The 20,474-nt window shown below is 28.1% G+C and overlaps 2 protein-coding genes across 2 annotated transcripts in view; both read left to right on the top strand.

The window, feature by feature from the left end:
• LOC100204253 (serine/threonine-protein kinase 38-like) overlaps positions 1 to 18,937 on the top strand; it is a 62,222-nt gene extending 43,285 nt beyond the window's left edge. Inside the window, exons 9-14 of the mRNA XM_065791604.1 lie at positions 5,909 to 5,967; positions 6,034 to 6,184; positions 14,407 to 14,497; positions 16,005 to 16,103; positions 18,102 to 18,190; positions 18,283 to 18,937. Coding sequence (XP_065647676.1) covers positions 5,909 to 5,967; positions 6,034 to 6,184; positions 14,407 to 14,497; positions 16,005 to 16,103; positions 18,102 to 18,190; positions 18,283 to 18,395 — 602 coding nt within the window. The 3' untranslated portion in view covers positions 18,396 to 18,937. The remainder of the gene's footprint in view (positions 1 to 5,908; positions 5,968 to 6,033; positions 6,185 to 14,406; positions 14,498 to 16,004; positions 16,104 to 18,101; positions 18,191 to 18,282) is intronic.
• LOC136077082 (uncharacterized) lies at positions 8 to 4,149 on the top strand. The gene is made up of 2 exons (XM_065791603.1): positions 8 to 1,881; positions 2,246 to 4,149. The coding sequence occupies exons 1-2, from the start codon at positions 1,645 to 1,647 to the stop codon at positions 3,557 to 3,559; spliced, it is 1,551 nt and encodes a 516-aa protein (XP_065647675.1). The 5' UTR covers positions 8 to 1,644; the 3' UTR covers positions 3,560 to 4,149.
• Positions 18,938 to 20,474: the final 1,537 nt, after the last annotated feature.

The raw sequence follows: 20,474 nt of genomic DNA, 5'->3' as shown, positions 1-20,474 counted from the left end.
TTTAATTTTGAAATTTTGAAAATATTTGATTAAGTTATTAAATTTTTAATTAATATTGCGGTGTTTGATCAATTGAGAATTATATGATGCTTGATTCCTAACTATAAGTAGATTTTTATTGTTATGATTCACTCCCAACAAAGCTGAAAGCAATCACTATTAAGTTGGAAGTTACTAAAAAAAAAATGATTATCATTAAAGAACAAGGAAACGGTTTAATGGAGGACTTAGAAAGTTGTTGGTTGTCAGGAGTCAGGAAAAAATGAAGATTGAAGAGAGTTCCGAAAAAATGTGTGTAAAAAAACTAGACGAATAAAAGTTTTTAGAGTATGCAGGGTCAGATACAGTAAAAGAATGTGACTTTGCTGAATGGCAAGTCAAGGGAGAATTAGTTTTAGTTGATGGAACTAGAGACGATAGCTCCTTTGAGCACTGACCACAATTGTATTTGAAGAAAAGAGAAAGAGATGCAACTTTACAACAATGAGAGAAATGCAGCAGTGTTCTTTACATCCCAAAAAATATTCTATACAATAATGTCAAATTTTGTTTATTAAATTCAAATCACTTAAATAATATATAGTCTTGATTTTAGCTGGCCCCCTTTTATATAAACATATTTGGAGACTTTAAAGACCTAAACTTAATTCTCACTAGGGAATGCTTCAAAATGAGTTATATCATCCATAAAAAAGTTTTTTTTTTTTTTTTTTTTGCATCTAATTCAAAAAAGATTATTTTTGTATCTAACATCTACAACAAGTTGTATGCAACATGCACAACATGTTCCTAGGTTCCTTGGCATCATGGAAATAATTATGTAAAAAATAAAAAAAGTCAAAAGTTATTTATAGCAAACCGACCATAAAACATAATACAATATTTATGCAAGTAATGCACAGTGGTCCGTTTGGGCTGTTTTGCGGACAAATTTATATAACTATTTGAAGGCAGGTCAAAATTGCCTCAGATTTATATTATAAAGTTGCGGCCTATGTGTTAACATCAGGGTAGCAATCGTGCAAAAAATGGGGTGCTGATCCGCCCAGGGCGTCACTTTTTTATGGGTGTTAAAAAAAAAAAAATTCTTCTTTCTAGTTTTTAAATTTCCTAACAGCACTACCTCCTTCCTTTACTTGCTTGTATTTTCCATAAAGGAGCGGCGAAAACCATTTTCCAACCCCTGCGATTACTGTGTATGCAGCCTAAATTTTTACGCCGAATCAAACCTTTTAATTTTGTAATTTTGTAAACCATAAATAATGATTTGTATTTACAAAATAAAAATATTGTATAGTATTTTATTTATGTTGCGTAGTTATAACTACAATTATTCATGCAAGCTATAGCTTGCATTAAACACAGGAATTAGGTAATGACATTCATCACTGAATTAAAACTTCCTATTTACGAATTCTAGCAATAGTTTATATTGAATTAAAACCCTCAAAAATTAACATTAAAAGCCATATATAACAATTAACAATAAAAACTGTTTAACCACATAATCGTCGCCAAATGGGTTAAAGCTTTTTAAAATAAAATTATTCAATTCAGAATAAGAACAAACATTAAACACTGAACACGATTAAAACAATTTAGTAAAAGTATATTACTTTGTTTCTGGTAATTTCTCCGTTCAATATGGTTCTCTATACAGAGCAAGAAGTTTTCAAAATAATATTAGATAACAATGTTAATTCAGCACAAGCATTAATTACAGTGTTTAAAATGTTAGAGAATATTAACGACATTGACGAACATTCAGAGTTAGTTTTAACAAATACATTTAGGCAGTTCAGCAACCTAAAAAAATCAATGTTTATTGCAAAACGTATCAAGATTGACAAAGAAGCTATAGTAAAGCTGGGAAAAGTGGAGGTAATTAAAACCTTCAAATATATATGTAAATTAAACAAAAAATGACATAATTATTATAGAATATTTTTTAATTAGTGCAGGTATTACTGCATTTATAAACAAAACTTAATTTTGACAAAAATCATTATTATTACTTTTGTGATTATAAATCATAAAGTTTGATATTACTAATAATAATAATTAGAATTTTTAGTGTTACATATATAGTATTATTACAATTATATATATATATATATATATATATATATATATATATATATATATATATATATATATATATATATATATATATATATATATATATATATATATATATATATATATATATATATATATATATATATTACATATATTTCATATATAGGTTTTGCTGTCATTTAATGAAGATATGATAAACCAAGAAGATGACTACAATTCAGAAGAAGATACGCAAAGAAATAGAAAAAAATGGGATAGTATTTCTCGAAAGTCAAAAATTCGAAGAACAGAAGAACTCTGGAAAAATGTAAACAAACTTGCTGAAATCGAGAATATTGATCTGAAAGAGGTTTGTGATTTCCTATTATCTAGATGTTCATCCTCTAGCTGTGTCAAAACTTCTCAAATAACAACTGTGACAGCTGTTGCAATCTGCTGTGATTCACTGCTGGGTCGATCAGCATACAGAAAACTGAGGAAAATGCTAAGAGCTAACAGTATCGATGTTTACCCAAGCTGGAAAAAGGTTCAAGACTTCAAAAATTCTATTACTCCTCTGAAAACCGTTCCCCTACCTGAACCATATATTGGAGTTTACTCTAACTTTACAGAATCTGTCAAAATCACAGTAGCCCAAATTCTTATGCTTGAAAATGTTCATAAAACAAATGAACTAACAAATTTAGTTCTTGAAATTAAATTTGGATATGATGGCAGTGGAGGACATAAAATGTATAATCAGCTACACAATGTAAATACCAATAATATAATCATGGCAATGTTTTGCCCTCTGAAACTTTTAAACTCTAATGCAGATGGAAACAACTTAATATGGGAACAAATATCTCCAAACTCAGATTTTTCACAGAGGCCTCTTATGCTTCAAATGGGAAAAGAATCACGTGAGAATGCACAATCTTTAACCGTTTTTAATGCGGATATAAAAACAATGAAGGAGGAAGGTTTTATTATTATCTTCAACGGACAATATTTGAATATTAAAGTAAACATTGTTGCAGACAGTTTTGACAGAAAAGCATCAAATATATTTCAGGGCCTTGGAGGTGCTTACTGTGATCTTTGTGATTTATCTAAGGAACAATGTGAAGATATATGTACAATTGAACAGGGATTCGTTATAAATAGAGACATCGAAACCATGGAGCAGATATTTTTGGATTTAGTTCAAGAAGACGGCTCTTTAACTAAAAAGTCAAAGGATTATGATGTTCGCCATGGACAAACAGCAAGTCCAATAGCTGGATCTAACGTAAGGTCTGTACAAGTACTCCATGCATTACTCCATGGATTTGACCACTTTATGAAAGTTGTGGTTCATTTATCTGCAGGAGTTCACGCATGGACAGAGTCTAAGACAGCCAGTACTACGCACTTCCTTGAAATAGAGAAAAAAAATATACAGGAGTTAATTGGAAAAAAAACAGGTATCAAGTGGGATTTTGCAGATTCATCAGGTTAAGGGGGTAGTACTACAACTGGCAACGTTGCTAGAAATCTTCTTTATAATGAGAAAAATAGAAAACTGATTACTGACTACATTTCAAATAAACATGCCAGAATGTTAGCATAGCGGTACGGTTTCTTGTTGTCTAATATTATTCGTGCTATGTCATCTAGTCAGAAAATTAACATAAGAAAATATAGAGATATATGTAAGGAGACAAACATTCTTCTTCGACAAGAAATGCCCTGGGTTAGTTTGACACCGACTATTCATAAGTTATTAGGACATACTTGGGAGCTTATTGAGTTAAATAATGATACAGGACTTAAATCATGGAGCGAGGAAGGCATGGAGGCCAACAACAAACAACTTAGAATATTTAGAGAAAAACTATCAAGAAAAACAAATCAGCTGCAGAACTTGGAAGATTGTTTTAAAAGACTCTGGGTGGGCTCTGACCCTTTAGTTACCGAGCAAAGGAACAAAGGTCGATTACAATGCAAATTGTGTAGTGAGATAGGGCATAGTAAAAAAACATGTTTCAAAGTACATGAAAATGACATTGTTAATACTTTGTTTATGTAAAATAAAAAAATTAAACTTGAGCGTTTGCTATTTTTTTAGTCTTTTTAAAAGTTTAGATAAAATAACTAGTGCATTATGCTTAAAGAAACAATTAAACATAGTTTTTATAACCACAAATAACTTAAAAACCGGGTGTTTGGTAAATATATGTGGCATACCAAAACAATGGCAACAGTATGAAGTTTCTAAATAATATATGGTTTAGTATTACCAAATTTCCGGTTTTTGAGATATTTGAGGAAGTATACAAAATTTAAGAGATTTTTTTTTGCAGAAACTGACTTTTGCATTAAATTTTTTTAAAAGAAATGAAATTTTTTTATTAATAACGTTAAAAAAAAAAAAAGGAGTTAATACTTTTATTTTGTTCATTCAATTTCGTGAGAAATGAAATATTTTTTTTAATTTTTGTTTATAAATCTGCTGCATATAATTAAAATTAGAAAATGTATGTGAAAAATCTAACTCTGCGGTGTGAACGTTTTTTTTACATGTTTTTTAAAACTTTGAAAGGTTGTCATTTCTTAACCAGGCATGATAATCACCTCTAGTCTTTTCCATTTAAGTCAAATTTTATTGTAGTTTCAAAAAATCATAAAAAAATTTTAGTCCAGAAATATAGATTTTTTCATTTTAACCACCATTTGGACCACTGTGTAATGCAAGTATGCCAGTACATGATGGTGTCATGCAAGTACATGACAGCCTCTTTTTTGTTTGTTTCATTGGTTTTTAAATCTTGGTGTCTTTTATGAAATTAGCTGTAGTACTATAAAAATGAAAAAAATTAGTTGAAATTAAATATCTTGTGAAAAAAAATATAACCATTAGATATAATATATTTGATTGAAGGCTTCTTCTGGTGTTGAGTTTGCTTGAGTTGGGTTGTTTTATAAGGTTATATTTCTTTAGCTACTATAAAATTTTGAATCTTTTACCGTAACTAGGGGCTTTTTTAGTGAGGATTTTTGTTAGGTGGAAGGGATTGACCAAGTAAACACTAAGAACATTTTCATTTAATATATCAATAAACAAACTTTTGTTGTTGTTAAATTCAAAGCTGTGTTTAAGTTTAAATGTTAAAAAAATTCTAAATGCTTATAAAAGCACTAAAAGTATGAAACAGAAAAAATATTTTTTTTCAAACCAAGTTTCAAAATTCATTGTAAAATACAAAAAATTACTTTGTAAAAGTTATTGTAAACAACATAAAATTACTTTGTAAAATTTATTGTCAATAACAAAAATAAATGTAAAACTTGTTGGGTTTCAGATTTATAATTACTAATAGTTAATTTTTAAAAAGTGCTAAAGTGTCAAGTTTGTTGTAACAGCTTTTCAAGCTTCTAATGCAGGTGAAACATTTGCCAATTTCGATTGGTTATAAAGTATTTTCTTTCAAGAATTCATAAAATATTATTCAAATTAAATTACACTAGAACAAAATCAGCATATACTATATCATAATGTATGCTGATTAGTTGTAATGTAATTTAATTTTTTGACACACAAAGGAGTTTTATATGTTCTGGAGATTAAAAAATACATGGTTATCAATGCAAATTTGTTTACTTTTTTAAAATATATTCAAAGGTTTTAAATCAAACTTTTGGAATTTGTTATTATGATGCCACCCTAACACTCCAACATTCTTTAAACTTCTGAGAATACTATTTGAACAAATATTAAGTTTTAAACCAGTTTTTATATATTATTGAAATAAAGCTATAAGACCAGTACATACCAGACCATATTTTAAACCATACTTGTTTTATCTAGGTAGTAGCGTTGTAACTAAGGAAAAAGCAATGACTTGGAAGCGCAATCGACGCCAAATGGTAGGTTTTTTTTATTAGTTTTGTCTGATTTGATAAATATACTCAATATAAATTGTTTTTAAATAGGCATATTCAACTGTTGGTACACCTGACTATATAGCTCCTGAGGTTTTTACACAAGGTGGTTATGAAAAATCTTGTGATTGGTGGTCACTGGGCGTAATTATGTTTGAAATGCTTATTGGTTACCCCCCATTTTGCTCTGAAACACCTCAAGGTAAATATTCTGTAAAAAAAAAAGTTTAATAACAACCTTGATAAATTATCATCTTTTAAACTATTTGTCAATTTTATTTTACTGTTTATGGAATTTACTCAAAGGGTTATTAAGTTTACCATGTATTAGTAAGTGAATGGGGCCCTTCCCTAGTTACAAAATAAGACTTTTTTCAAACTCAACCCCAGCAAAACTATAAGATTTAGCAGGAGGAGTTGATAGCCGGGGCTAGAAAAAAATTTATAATACTTTATATATTGTAGTATTATGCTTACATTTATTATTTATTAAAGGGATCCCAAAGTAGCAATCTACAGACTTTATAATTTATTCAAGCGCATTTAATTCAAAAGAGTTTTAGTAAATGACGTTATTGTAGAATTTCAATGAGAAATCCTACAAAAATTTTTTGTTAGCAAGTTATAGATTTTTTTTTTCCATTATAGATTATTGAAGAATTTGTTTAGTTACTTATCATTATATAAATTTTTTTTTTTTTAAATCTTAAATTACTATAGTATATTTTTAGTTATTTCAAATTATTATTTTTTTGTTATTTTTATGAAGTTCACATTAATAATAATAATAAAATATTTCAGATATTTTAAGCTTGTTTATTGCTGTAAATTGCTGTTAAAAGAATTATTTTGTATTTTTTAACCATATAAAAGTTTAATTAACAGCATTCAAGGATTGTTCATAAAGTACATACGATTGGGTGGGGGAGACGGGGTCTCATTATTGACGACCCTCTTATTTGCTTAACTATTCATCGAGTTACATATATTCTCAAAATACCTTTTAATCAAGCGAGATATAATTAATAAAATTTATTCTATAAAACATTTATTGCTCATTTCATTTTATTTTTAAAGTTAAATAATTACTGTTAAAGGTTGCAAAAAAAGTGTAGTATTATTGAATCAATTTTGAAATTGAAATCGTTTAACAAAAAGCCTTTCATTGTCAATTATGCTAGTTTTTTAATAAGAGAATTGTAAAATACTTGCCAAATAAGGGGTGATGCGGAAGTTATCGGACAAATCCTAATTTCATTATTTGAGCATAATAATTAGTTTTTGTGGTTTTATGCGTAGGCATAAACGTTCTATAAAATATAAACTTTATTATTTGAAACACAATTATTTAAAATGAGGTTAAATGCAGCTGAACGAGAATCTTTTCGAAAGCGGCTAAAAATGTTTTTTGTAAATAAACCTAATATTAAAAAAAAAAATCGTAAATCATTTTGAAAAGGAAGGATTTGCTCGAAGTACAATATATGATAACCTAAAAAGACTTAAAACTGTTCAATCGTTTTCTGATAGAAAGCACCCTGGTCGTCCGACTTTCTGGACTAGAGAAAAGAAAGCCGAATTAACGAGACTTGTCAAAAATCGAAAAGGGGTCAGTCAGAGAAAAATAAGTATTAAATTTTGTGTAAATCAATCGACAATTGGTCGTCAGTTAAAAAAAATGAATATTAAATATAGAAAATGTGAAAAGACTCCAAAATACACTATAGAACAACAAATAAAGGCAAAGAAAAGAAGCCGGAAACTAGTTAACCAACTCTATAACACAAAATCGCTTCTAGTCATCGATGACGAAAAATACTTTTGTTTTGCAGGGGACATCATGCCTGGAAATTCTGGATACTACACAAACAACAAAAAGACATGCCCAGAAAGTGTTTGTTTTATAGGAAAAGAGAAATTTCCAAAAAAATTATTAATGTGGATAGCCATATCTAACCGTGGTTGTCCGAGCCATTGTTTCGCACTTCTAAGGCTGTAGCGATCAATTCATCAATCTATGTTAATGAATGTTTAGAAAAACGACTTCTTCCATTTATTCACAAGTATCATGGAGACTTTAACTATTTATTTTGGCCAGATTTAGCAAGTTCTCATTATTCTAAAGATTCTCTTAATTCGATGGACCAATATGTATATCACGTTGATAAAGAATCCAATCCCCCAAATGTGCCTCAAGCACGACCAATCGAAAATTTTTGGGGACATTTGGCACAGAAGGTTTACAAGGGAGAAACGCAAGCTTCAACAGAGCAAGTTTTGATTGATCGCATTAAACTAAAACTACAAGAAATTGATTTAAACTTTTTACAGTCGCATATGAAAGGCGTCAGAGCAAAATTGAGATCAATTGCAGATGGTGGTGTTTTTTCATATAAAAAATAATATATTTTTATTAAAAGATAAATGCTTTATTTAAAAAAAATGTGATAGTAGTTTGTTTTTTTATTTATAAATAAGTTATTGACTTTTTTATTTTTTCCGATAACTTCCGCATCACCCGTTACGGCATATAAATTAGGAAATATTAAATTTTATGTTTTTTAACGCTTGCTTCAACACAATAACAATTTTAATCACCATCTGTCTTGAATTATTGCCATAAAACATTATTCATTGCTTTAATTAATAAAATGCTCTGTTATGCATTGATGATCTTTAAAAAAAAAAACTTTTTTTTTACTTTACATGGCCATTATGTACAAAAAAGTTTATGTTTGTTATTATTACTATTATTAATACAGCGCACATTAGTTTATATTTTAGAGAATGTTACTTAATTTGTAATACCTGAGGCAATATTTATTTCCTTTATTTCAACGCAACAAAGACATTCTTTTTCAAGTGGCATAGTTTTACAATATCCATATTTACACTATTGTTCAGCGCCAACACTTATACAGCTTAACTTTGGCGTTTTAGCAATATCAAAATTCAAATTTTCATAGCTGATCGATTTTCAACTACTTAATTTTTTTTATCCATACAGGTTGTTTTGTTTTTTTATTAAGAGGTTCTAATCGGTATGGAGTTGCCGACATTTTAATCGTTTAGTTATCAAATTGCAAAATACAAAATTACCTTAATAATTATATGCAAATCATCAAAATTTATTAATTTCCACTAAATTGGCATACTTAATAATATTTTCTAACTATAAATTAAAGAATTCGGCTATTATCTCTAATAAATGATATCATTTATCAAAATTATCATTATTTACATATAAAGAAAAAAAAAATCAGAATATATAATAGTGTGATCAACGACTTTTTTATATATTTATTTTATTTAAGAGTGTAATATAAAAATCCTAATTTTATTTGGTTCTCGCGCTCTATAAAAAAATACTCTAATGTTTTGCTTTCTATAAAATTTATAGGAAAGTCATATGATTGATAATAAACGCTATTTTAAAAAACAAATAAAACAATAACAAGTAATATTGATTCAAAAACAAAATTCTACAATGACGTCATTTACCAAAACTCTTTGGAATTAAATGCGCTTTAATAAATTATAAAGTCTGTAGATTGCGGCATATATTTTAAAGACTCCAAGGAATTGCTACTGCCGAGACAGCAAGCTTCGAGTAAAACAACAAAGTTTGTTTTTGTTGGTATTCATTTGTTATTTTGTTTTACTTATAAAAATTCTGCCCAAACATTTTTTTTTTATCATTCTCTTTAAAGTAAACACAGCTTGTCTCGGCACTTTGCGATCCCTTTAAATACTGGCATATATTTATATATTTTCAAACTTTAACTTACTTTCAACAAGGTTGCAAGCAAACACTATTAAGTAATGAGTTACTTTAAAATAGAGAATATGTAAAAATACTAGGAAATCGTTAACTGAAAACTTAAAAAGTTGTAGGAAAGAAAAACATGAAGATGGCTAAGAGTTATAAGGTTTTTTTGATGTGCAAGGAATAAACTGGATTAATAAAAGTTTTGATAACATGAAGGGACAGTAAAAGGATGCAACTTTTTGAATAAGAAGCCAAGCAAGAATGAGTTTTGGTTTATCGTAATAGAGATGATAGCTCGTTTGAGTATTGACAATGAATGTATTTGTAGAAAAAAGAAAGAAATGCAACTACAACAATGGGATAGTGGCTCAAGCTTAACAGATAAAGCAGGTCTAATTACATTTGCAATGTGCTTTTAGACTTTGTTTGAGTGTAAGAGGGTTATTATTCGAAGATCGATATTGTAGATAAGAAATGATACAGAAGCAAGGATAGAACTTTAAAGTTATTTGAAATAAAGAAGAGTGTAGGGTAGGGTTATGACTTTTTTTCAACCCATGCTCCTGTACTGTAGTTAGATAATTTTACCTAAAAAGCATGAAATGAACTATTATTTGCATATCTTTTGAAAAAAGTTCACCCCGCCATTGTCATAGTCATGTAATACATTAAATTTTCAATCCAACAATGACTCAGACCGTTGACCTTGCTCTTGCTCTTGCTTGTTGCATAAAAGGAATACAAGGTGCAATTTGTCTTTATTTTTGCATGACGAATATATTTCCTTCATTTCTTTGATTGCACGCTCTGCGCATTGATTATTTCTGGGATCTGTAGTATGGATGGCTCTTACTTCCAGTGATTTTTTAAAGAGCTTAAAGCCTTTTTGTATGGATTCAGTACTTCAGCCAAGTTATTTAAGTTGTTTTCGTTGTACAGTTGGTCTGTAAACCAATGGTCTGCCCAGTCATACGATATAAATCGACATACTCTTTGCAGAACTGTCCTTGTTGAAGGATTTAAAATGAAGGCCAGGATCGCTAGTATAGCATGGAATTCCACCTGGCTTTGCTGATGTTGGGTAATTTCTGAAACCTGATCAATGGAAAATCTCATGAAAAAATTGGAACACTCAAGTGAGATAAAATTAAAATTTCATATCACCTCTCCAGTCTGATGTTTTGAGAATTACTTCTATTCCGTTATCAAACTGTGTTTTCAGTTGTTCGTACTCCTTCAACAGTTAAGATACAAATGGATACTTGATGTTCAATAATTGTGCTTTACTTCCAAGTTCTTCATCCATCATCAAATGGAGGATTCTATCTAATGCATGGTGTTGACAAATGATAAACTGAGGTTTGATGATGCGTTTCTCTGTGAACATTCATTGCAATATTACAATAACACCATTCTTTTTTCCAGTTTTAAAGCTGATGGTATCTGCAATAATTATCTGTATTGAATTCCATAGGTGAAATTCATTGAGGACTTTAGAAATTCCTTGAGCAATAGTTTTTCCCCTGCCATCTACCAAGCCCAGGACATCCAATTTGATATCTCTTCTTTCATTTTTAAGGATGATCACTTGATAATTGATTCCGTTGATGTGCTTGCCATCACAGTGTAAGGACCAACTTTCCATATGCAACTTTTCAATCATTTCTTTTTTTAGTTTGATTGCCTTTTTGTTTTTGACTTTTAAATAGCTGATTGACATGGAGTTAGGATGTCAATGTCTTCACAAGCCAATTGCTTGCATATGATAGCAGCTTTGTTTGTTGATACTCTTGTGTAGGTCACTAAGCTGACTGCAATTTTGCTTTTATGATGTTTTCTGCTTGGTGTAGGAGTAGTCTCATCTTCCTCTTCATCGTTTTTATATTCACTGTCATCAGCCTTAGAGTCAGAATCACTAAAACCAGGATAGTAAGATGATGAGTTGGATGATGACCTATTAGAAAGTTTTTGCTTTTTAGAGAGATAGATTGTTTCTTTACTGCCCGCTTGGTCTGTAGATGAGGATGTACATGAGGAATACTCAGTTGATTCTTCCACAGTTTAGTGACTTCTTTGGAAATTTCTGCTATTCACTCCTTTCTTCCTTTGATTTTTGGTCCGAGGAAATGGTAGCGCCCAATAATTTGCTTTTGGAGAGGCATTCTGCACTTTTCCTCTAGTGAATATTCTTCCAAAGGGACCATTCTTCTTTTATGAGAGTCTTCAAATTTTATCAGATTATTGGTCCAGACATCCTTGTTCTTCTAAATGCTACTATTGCTAGGCTTGTATGTTGCCAGGTTGCTTCTGTAATAACTATGAAATTAGATAAGCAGCTATTTATACATAGTCTAAATTGTTCTAGAATATTCTTAATTGTTCCAGAATTTTCTAAATTGTTCCAGAATGTTCTAAAGTTGTCTAATATATTCTGGAATTTTCCAAAATGTTCTAAAGTTCTAAACACTTCTAATCTATTCAAGTTTTTAATGATTTTCAGCAAAGCCACATGTATTAGTAGTAGCAGTAACAAGATAAATGACGATTCATAATTTTAATTGCGGGGTGACCTTTTTTTACAACCTAGAGGAATTGAACATGTTTTTAATGTTTCCTAACAAAAGTTCATCGATTGATGAGACAGGAAATTTTTTTTTTTTTTTTAAATAGTCAAGTCCTAGTGTAGGCCTTCAAGAATAACTCTAGTACTACAGTTAAAAAGAATTAATTTAATTATCTCAAAACCTTTTTATAAAGAATTTAATAACAGAGTGAAGACTAATCGTAGGATTGTTTGAGTGGTCAAAGTGTTTTTTTAAACCACTTATTTAGCACTTTTTGAAATTTAGCAAAAATTGAAGAGAGTTCTGGAGAACACCTTTTCAAGACTATGAGGGAATTCTTGTCTTTAGTATTGGAACCTGAGTGGTTTGGATGTTTAACAATGGGTTGTTCTGTTTAACTGGCAGAAGAGTATGGCCTTTATATTTAAGAGTCAAATTAGAGTAAGATTTCTTTGCAAATAACTCTGGCTTATTCTGGGGAGAAGTAAAAAGATCAGACTCATGAATTAGAGATTAAATGTTAGACTTACTTTATGATGATGAGGATATACTTGATGACGATGATGATGATGATGATAATGATGATGATGATGATGATGATGATGATGATGATGATGATGATGATGATGATGATGATGATGATGATGATGATGATGATGATGATGATGATGATGATGATGATGATGATGATGATGATGATGATGATGATGATGATGATGATGATGATGATGGTAATGGTGATTATGATGATCATGTTGATCATAATGATGTTTATATATGCATATATATTCAAAATATAAGATGAATTTTGAGTTAAAAAAATATACTTTAGGATTTATATACTTTAGGTCACAAGCCCATCTATAATTTATCAAACCCGGCCCTAGTCAAATATCAACCCTGCTTGCTTGCCACCATGTATAACTTAAATTGTTTTACAAATTATCTTGAAATCAAGCTTCAAAATACGGTCTCACAGGTATTTCCAGTCATAAATTGGAAACTCATTTTCAAAATAATTCATTTTCATAAAAGTGATAAAATCATCAGTTTTGTCACTTATGAAAATCAATAAAATCATTTTCATAAGTGATAAAATCATTAGACATTTATATCGACAGAAAAAGATACAGATTTATTTTGATTCACAGAAAGAGTTACAGATTTATTTTACAGACTTATTTTGATTTTTATTTGCTTTAGCGCATAGTGCTTTATTTATTTATAATAATAATAGTAGTAAAGTAGTATAAAGCATAGTGTTTTATTTATTTAAAATAGTAATAAATTTATTTTTTTATTTATTTTTTTTCAGGATTATATGAAATAAATTGATTAACAATATTAAATGTACATTAGTCTAACAAAATAATCTTAATTTGTTTTGTTTTTCAAAAAAGCATACTTATACTTTTTTTAATGTTTTATTGTCGTTCCATTTTTGAGGGGACACCCATTATATATTTTTTTTCATTGTTGTTACAAAATTCTCTTAACCTTAAGACTTTGAAATGAAACATTGCTTAATTAAAAACAAAACATACTTGCAGTTGACTATAAATTTTTGTATCAAGGAATACTTCCTTGATACCAAAAATTTACAGTTAATTGCATCATGTTTTCAAAACTTTATGCAAATTACAACAACAATTTTGTAATGTTTATAGTTTTGCTGAAATTATTGTCCAATCCTTAGAAAATTATCATTTCATTTATTTAATGATGTTCATTGATAAACTCATATTTTTTAAACAATTAAAACTATTTTAAAGTCATAGTGTTTAATTTGTATGTTTTATTTTCATTTAAATCATATTTTATTTAAAAGTTTTAGTATTCAAAAAGTTTTGTAACAACATTAAAAAATAAAATATATATGTACATATATATATATATATATATATATATATATATATATATATATATATATATATATATATATATATATATATATATATATATTGTTAGTAAACTTTTTTACGGTTCTAATTTTAGAGGTAAATGCATTTTTAAATTTTTGTAGTATTATTATTTAAGTTTTTGAAATATGTTATTACAGTAAAGTTTATTAAAACAATCAATATCTTTTAGAAACTTATCGTAAAGTACTTAACTGGCGTGAAACACTTGTATTTCCTATAGAGATGCCAATTACAAATACTGCAAAGAATCTTATACTTAAGTATTTTAGTTGCTTATTTAATATAAATGTTGATTTTTTTTTATGTATAGCCTTTTTTTTAACAAAAAATAAGATTTATAAAAGTCTTATATTTATAAAAATGATTCAAAAATTTAGATTGTGATTAAAACAAAACTATAATAAAAAAATTAGAATAAAACATATCAACCTATAAAATTTGGTATTTGTTTTGTTAAACAGAGGTTATTTTGAGTTTGCATTTGTTGTTTTTATTCCATTAAAACACATGTCATTGTGTTTTATGCTACTGTTTACTGTTTGACTGACAATGTATTAATACTTTTCTTTATTAGTTTTTAACCAGATTGATAACAGTTTTATTTTATACTTAAGTTGTGCTCAACAATTTTTTAAAACTCTTTTTTAAAAGGTTCTTTAAATTTAAAATGAGACAAATGTGTAGTAAAGCCAAGAGCAGAAACAACCTTCTAAGTATTTTCTAAAATGGAGCATAATCAGAAATAAAAAAACAAAAGAAGCCAATACATGTAAGAGTTTTTTTAAGTAAAAAAAAAAGATGTTGTTTAATAACCGGATCCCAATTATGAAAAGATTAGATATTGGTGTCAAAAGAGTTTGTACTTTTGACTTCCTGTTCGGCCCTATTTTAAATAAAAGCTCCAAGGGAAATATACAACCAATTGCTATTTAAAGTATTCATGAGTTCTATGATGCCTGAGTCGTTATGTTCAAACAACAGTTAATAACATTGAAATAAAAATTGTAGATATTTTTATGGCTTATGCGTTAGTGAGATGTGTTGAAAAGATGTATTGGAGAGATGTGTTAGAGAGATGTGTTGGAGAGATGTGTTGGAGAGACTCTTTGATTACTGAGTACGAATCACATCTATGAACAAAGTAAAATGTCATGTAAAGAAATTACTTAAGAGAATCATACAAAGATTTCTTAAAAACATAAAAAAGTATTATTTCAGAAGAATTCCCTTTACTTTGTTTCTACCTGCATTTTACAAGAGTTATTTTTAGAGAAATGATAAGTAAATTAGTAAACATTGTTTTGTTATTCTTCCCTGACTAAACTTGAGTTGATAAACTCAATGAGATGTTTGGCAAGCAAAGGGTAATATTTTTTAAATACCCTAGAACTTATTATATTGTCCATTTTTTTAATTATTTATTTTCTTACTTTCTTATTTTAACAATTTAGCATGCTCCTTTTTTCTGTAATTTTTAATGCAATACATTTGCTTAAAATCAAATTTTATATGTATATGTATATATATATATACATATATATATATATATATATATATATATATATATATATATATATATATATATATATATATATATATATATATATTTATATAATAGCGAGCTTAAATATTAAAAAAGTGTTATTTTATTTTAACGTATTTTACTCAAAACACGAATGTTTTAATTAAAATAAAAAAATGCTTGTTTGTTGTTTGTTTTTTTGAGATTTATTGTTACATTTTTTATATATGTATATTTTCTCATAGCTTTTGTACTGATGCGGACCATCGACTTGGGAAAAATGATGGCATACTAGAAATTCAATCTCATCCATTCTTTAAAGGGGTGGACTGGGAACATATAAGGTATATCTGTTGAGTATGTAAGTGTTTTGGTGGTTGAGGTAACTTGAAGGAATTGCTGAAAACCAAAAAAAAATCATACTAAGATAAAATTAGAATGTTTTGCATTCTTAGTTTATCATAGTATGAATCATTTTTGCATTTTTGCAAAAATTGTATTGACTGAAGTCTTTTTTAAAACCATGAATAAATTTAAAACTGAGAACGCTAAGCACATTTATTATCATGTCTTTTGATAGCAAATTTGTTAAACTTAAATTTGATAGAAATTCAAACACAGATTTAAAAAAATTTTAAAAAAGTATTTCAAAGCTATAGTTATGTATAATTTACTGCCCCCCCCCCCCCCTCATTTAAATGTTTCTACATTAGTATAATCTTATAAAATCTTGTTCATGTCATTCGTGTTCCCAACACCTTTACAAAAACAAAGAAAAATTTATTTCTATTATCCTATCTAAGGTATTTATTGTTCTAACCCCTGGTGACAAAAATTTGGCACATAATTAACTCAAGTAGTAATAGTACAAAGAACAATTTAATGAACAAAAAATTAACACAGAATATTAAGCAATATATCCGTTTTCTCCTTTTTTTAATTTTCTACAGGATTTAAATAATAACTTCTTGCCATTACTGCATCAACTTTTCTGTATACTTGTTTGCACATATGTTATACAGGATTTTTATTAACCTTACTTAAACAAAAACAGATTTTTTTTGCAGTTGATCTTCAGTTTCTGCTTCCCAATTGTTTTTATACAAACAGCATTTAAGAATTGAATGGAAATTCTTAATAGGTCGTAATTCTAGGACACAGGCTGGGTTATCAACTTTTTTAATATAAAAGATTTTTTTTTCATCCAGGTAATTAAATACACTTTTGGCATAGTGCGAAGAGGCCAGGATCCGTATTCTCATCTCTCCATTAAGCTTAATGGAGCGTTAGTCAAAAATTTCTTTTTAACCACATTAAAGTTTAAATAAAGTTTTCGTCATTTCTCTACTTAGAATTATTTCAATAAAGTTTCAGAAAAAAGCTCTGTTAAGCTTAACGAAGAGATGTGAATGCTGCAGATCAGGTGCATGTGCATATGCTGCAGATCCAAAATACATAATTATCATCACTGTGATTGTTAATAAAAGGAATCTTTCGATGATGCAATCATTTTTATGCACTCTTCGGTTGCCAGTCCCACATGATTAATAAAAGGTTGAGAGATTCATGAGGGGTATGGAAATCCACACCAGAAATTTTTTTCAAGTTTCCTTTTGCACTTATATTTTACATTTTTTGGTGTATTTTTTGGATTATCTGAATAAAATCCAGCATTAGAATTTTTATTTGTATGTTTAAATGTAAAACACCACTCTGAATTTTCAGAATTTATGACAAGTTCCTTTACGCTTCAGTTGCAACTGCTCTAACTGTTTATCAGTGCAATCAGGGTTTTGTTTTTTCCTAAAATAACAAATGTTTTTTGTTTTTTTTCAAATGTTTGTAATATTTTTACAATGTAAGAATGATCACATTTGCATTTCTTCGCAATTTTTCTTGTTGAGGTTCCAAACCATTCAAATAAAGTAGTCGGCAACATTTTGCAATAACTTTTTCTATTAACTAATCTAAGTAAACAAAGTTTTCAGTATAAGAAAACACTTTATAAGCAAAATAAAAAAGAAAGTGAGGCTGTGTAATTACAAGTTCAAAAAGTTTTAATCGATCAAAGATTGTGCCAAATTTTTAATCACCAGAGGTTTATAGAGGTATTTAATCTTCTATCAGAGGTATTTATTCTTTTACTAGAAGTATTTATTTTTCTATTAGAAGTATTTATTCTTTTATTAGAAGTACTTAATCTTCTATTAGAGATATTTATTCTTTTATTAGACGTATTTATTCTTCTATTAGAGGTACTTATTCTTCTATTAGAGGTATTTATTCTTCTAATAGAGGTATTTATTAGTAATCTTTAATGCGTGTTTCTTTTCAATACACAGAGATCGACCTGCTGCTATTCCAGTAGAAGTAAAAAGTATAGATGACACTTCAAATTTTGACGATTTTCCTGATGTTGATCTATCGTGGAGTAAGTTTTTTTTTACTATAGCGTCATTGCATCATTTAGGTTTTTAGGAATTGAAAAAACTAAATGATTTTGCATATCTTTTTTTTTATTAGACCCACTTCCAGATAACAACGAATTATCAAACAAAGACTGGGTATTTTTAAACTATACATTTAAAAGATTCGAAGGTTTAACTCAAAGAGGATTGCGAAATCTCCCCATATAAATGAGAATTAGTACACATAATATATAAAATTTCTTTTTTGTTTATTTTTGTAAAATATTTATGTTTTAATTTTTGTTACGTCATTTTTTCAGAAGTTTCAAACTTTTATAATGACTGTTGACTACTAAGCTATTTAAGTATACAATTTATGTCTCATGACGTGTTCTATATTTAAGTATACAATTTATGTCTCATGACGTGTTCTATATTTAAGTATGCATTCTATGTCCTTCGACGTATTTTGTATTTGAACAAAACTTTTAGTTCAACTTAAAGCTCAGATTTCTTTTTTCTTTTTTTTTTTGTATTCTGATGTGAATAGGTATTTGTTAGAATTTCATTTAAAACTTCGCTGGTCGAAGCTTTAGTTGTTCAATACAAGCTTTGAACTCTCTAGAAAAATTAGGATGCATTGCGATATATGACACGCTTGTTTTTGTGTATATATTAAAGTATTAGAGATTTGTAAAGTTTTCCGATTTTTTACATTTTTATTCACTTTTCGATTGGTTAATTTATAATGAGGATACAGATTTGAATAACTTTTGTTGTTGTTCTTGCTCTGGTTTGGTATTTCCCTTTCATATACTTTAAAGTGTTTAAAGCTAAAATATTACTTTTTCTCATCGATTTTTTACATTTCAATAAAAATTTGAATAAAAAGTAAAGAAAGTTTAGAGTAGCATTAATTGAAAATTTTGATAACATACACTTTTCGAATAATATAAAATAGCGACTTTTGTTCATTTTATAAATTTGCATATCAAATGGTAATTTTTCAGAAGATTTATAATGTTAAAATCGTTCCAGTATGTATCCAATCGATTTTGTAGCACGTGATTATTGTAGCACATGTGATAACTGAGAATTTTTGCTTGTTTTGTAATATTTATTTAATAATCAACTTTTGGAAATTAAAGTTTTAACTGCAAATAAAAGGTTTTTCAGGTTTATTCAAATTTCTTAGGATGAAATTTTCCCGAAAATTTTCAACTAGGGAAAATTTGCTGAAAATTTTCGAAAAAAGATTAGTTATTTTATAACTAATGGGTAAAATTTTATATCTAATTTAGGCGATTGTTATGGTAAAAAATGTTGCACCTATGATAGTTTGTAATCAAAATCTTCTAAAACTGTTTTATCCTGTTATTTGCTAAGCATATTGATGCTCATCGTCGTAGCAAGCTTTGTTTAATGCTAAACATAATTTGCATAAGTTAATTTAAGTATTAATTTATGTTCACGAAAATTTTGAGTATTTCTTTAACCTTTTCGCTGCGAAGTACGCTTTTTGGCGTTCTCGCTAAGTCCGAAGTACGCCTTTAGGCGTTTTTAGATATACCTTGATATTTTACAAAAAAAACTGGAGGTTGCATTGCATTTCTGAATTCAAATTATGAACAAATGGTCCACAATAGTCCGGTAAAAATTCAGAACTTTATAGATGAGCTGGATAACAGTGATAATGATGATTGTGAAGACGATTTGTTGATTTCCACTGATGGTATATATATTTTAGTTTATTTTTTTTGTCTTGGGATGTTAAAAGAATGATTTTTTTTATATTTTAAGAGTAAGATTTAAATTTAAAGTTGCGATTTAACTTTTTCCTTAAACTCTTTTTTTCAAATATCATATTATATGTCAAATTTATAAATTAAAATATAGCTATATATATATATATATATTATATATATAAAAATTATGCGCGCTGAGTAGTCAAACCTACAAAATTGAGCGGAGCTAAAAGGTTAAGAAAATTTGAGCACTTCTAAAAGTGTTAAAAAATATTTGTAATTTCGATAGTTACACTTTTGAAATACTATTACAAGCAAACAAGTTATACTATTGAAATACTATCACAAACAATCAAGCTAAAAACTAAGCTAACTAAGCTGTTGTTATCGGTTACCTGATGGCGTAAGCAAAAACCTGAGCATGTTTTTTCAACAAATCATTAAAAAAAGAACCAATGATACAAAGAAAACTAAATAGCCGTAGACTTAAATATAAACTGCTTTCTCTATAATGACGACCGTAAAATTAAGAACTATTATGATACAATTTTTAAAACACGGT

Source organism: Hydra vulgaris, chromosome 02, assembly GCF_038396675.1.
Source record: "Hydra vulgaris chromosome 02, alternate assembly HydraT2T_AEP".
In the NCBI taxonomy this organism is placed as follows: Eukaryota; Metazoa; Cnidaria; class Hydrozoa; order Anthoathecata; family Hydridae; genus Hydra; species Hydra vulgaris.
The sequence above is the reverse complement of the archived record's forward strand: the minus strand, read 5'-3'. Positions and strand labels throughout refer to the sequence as shown.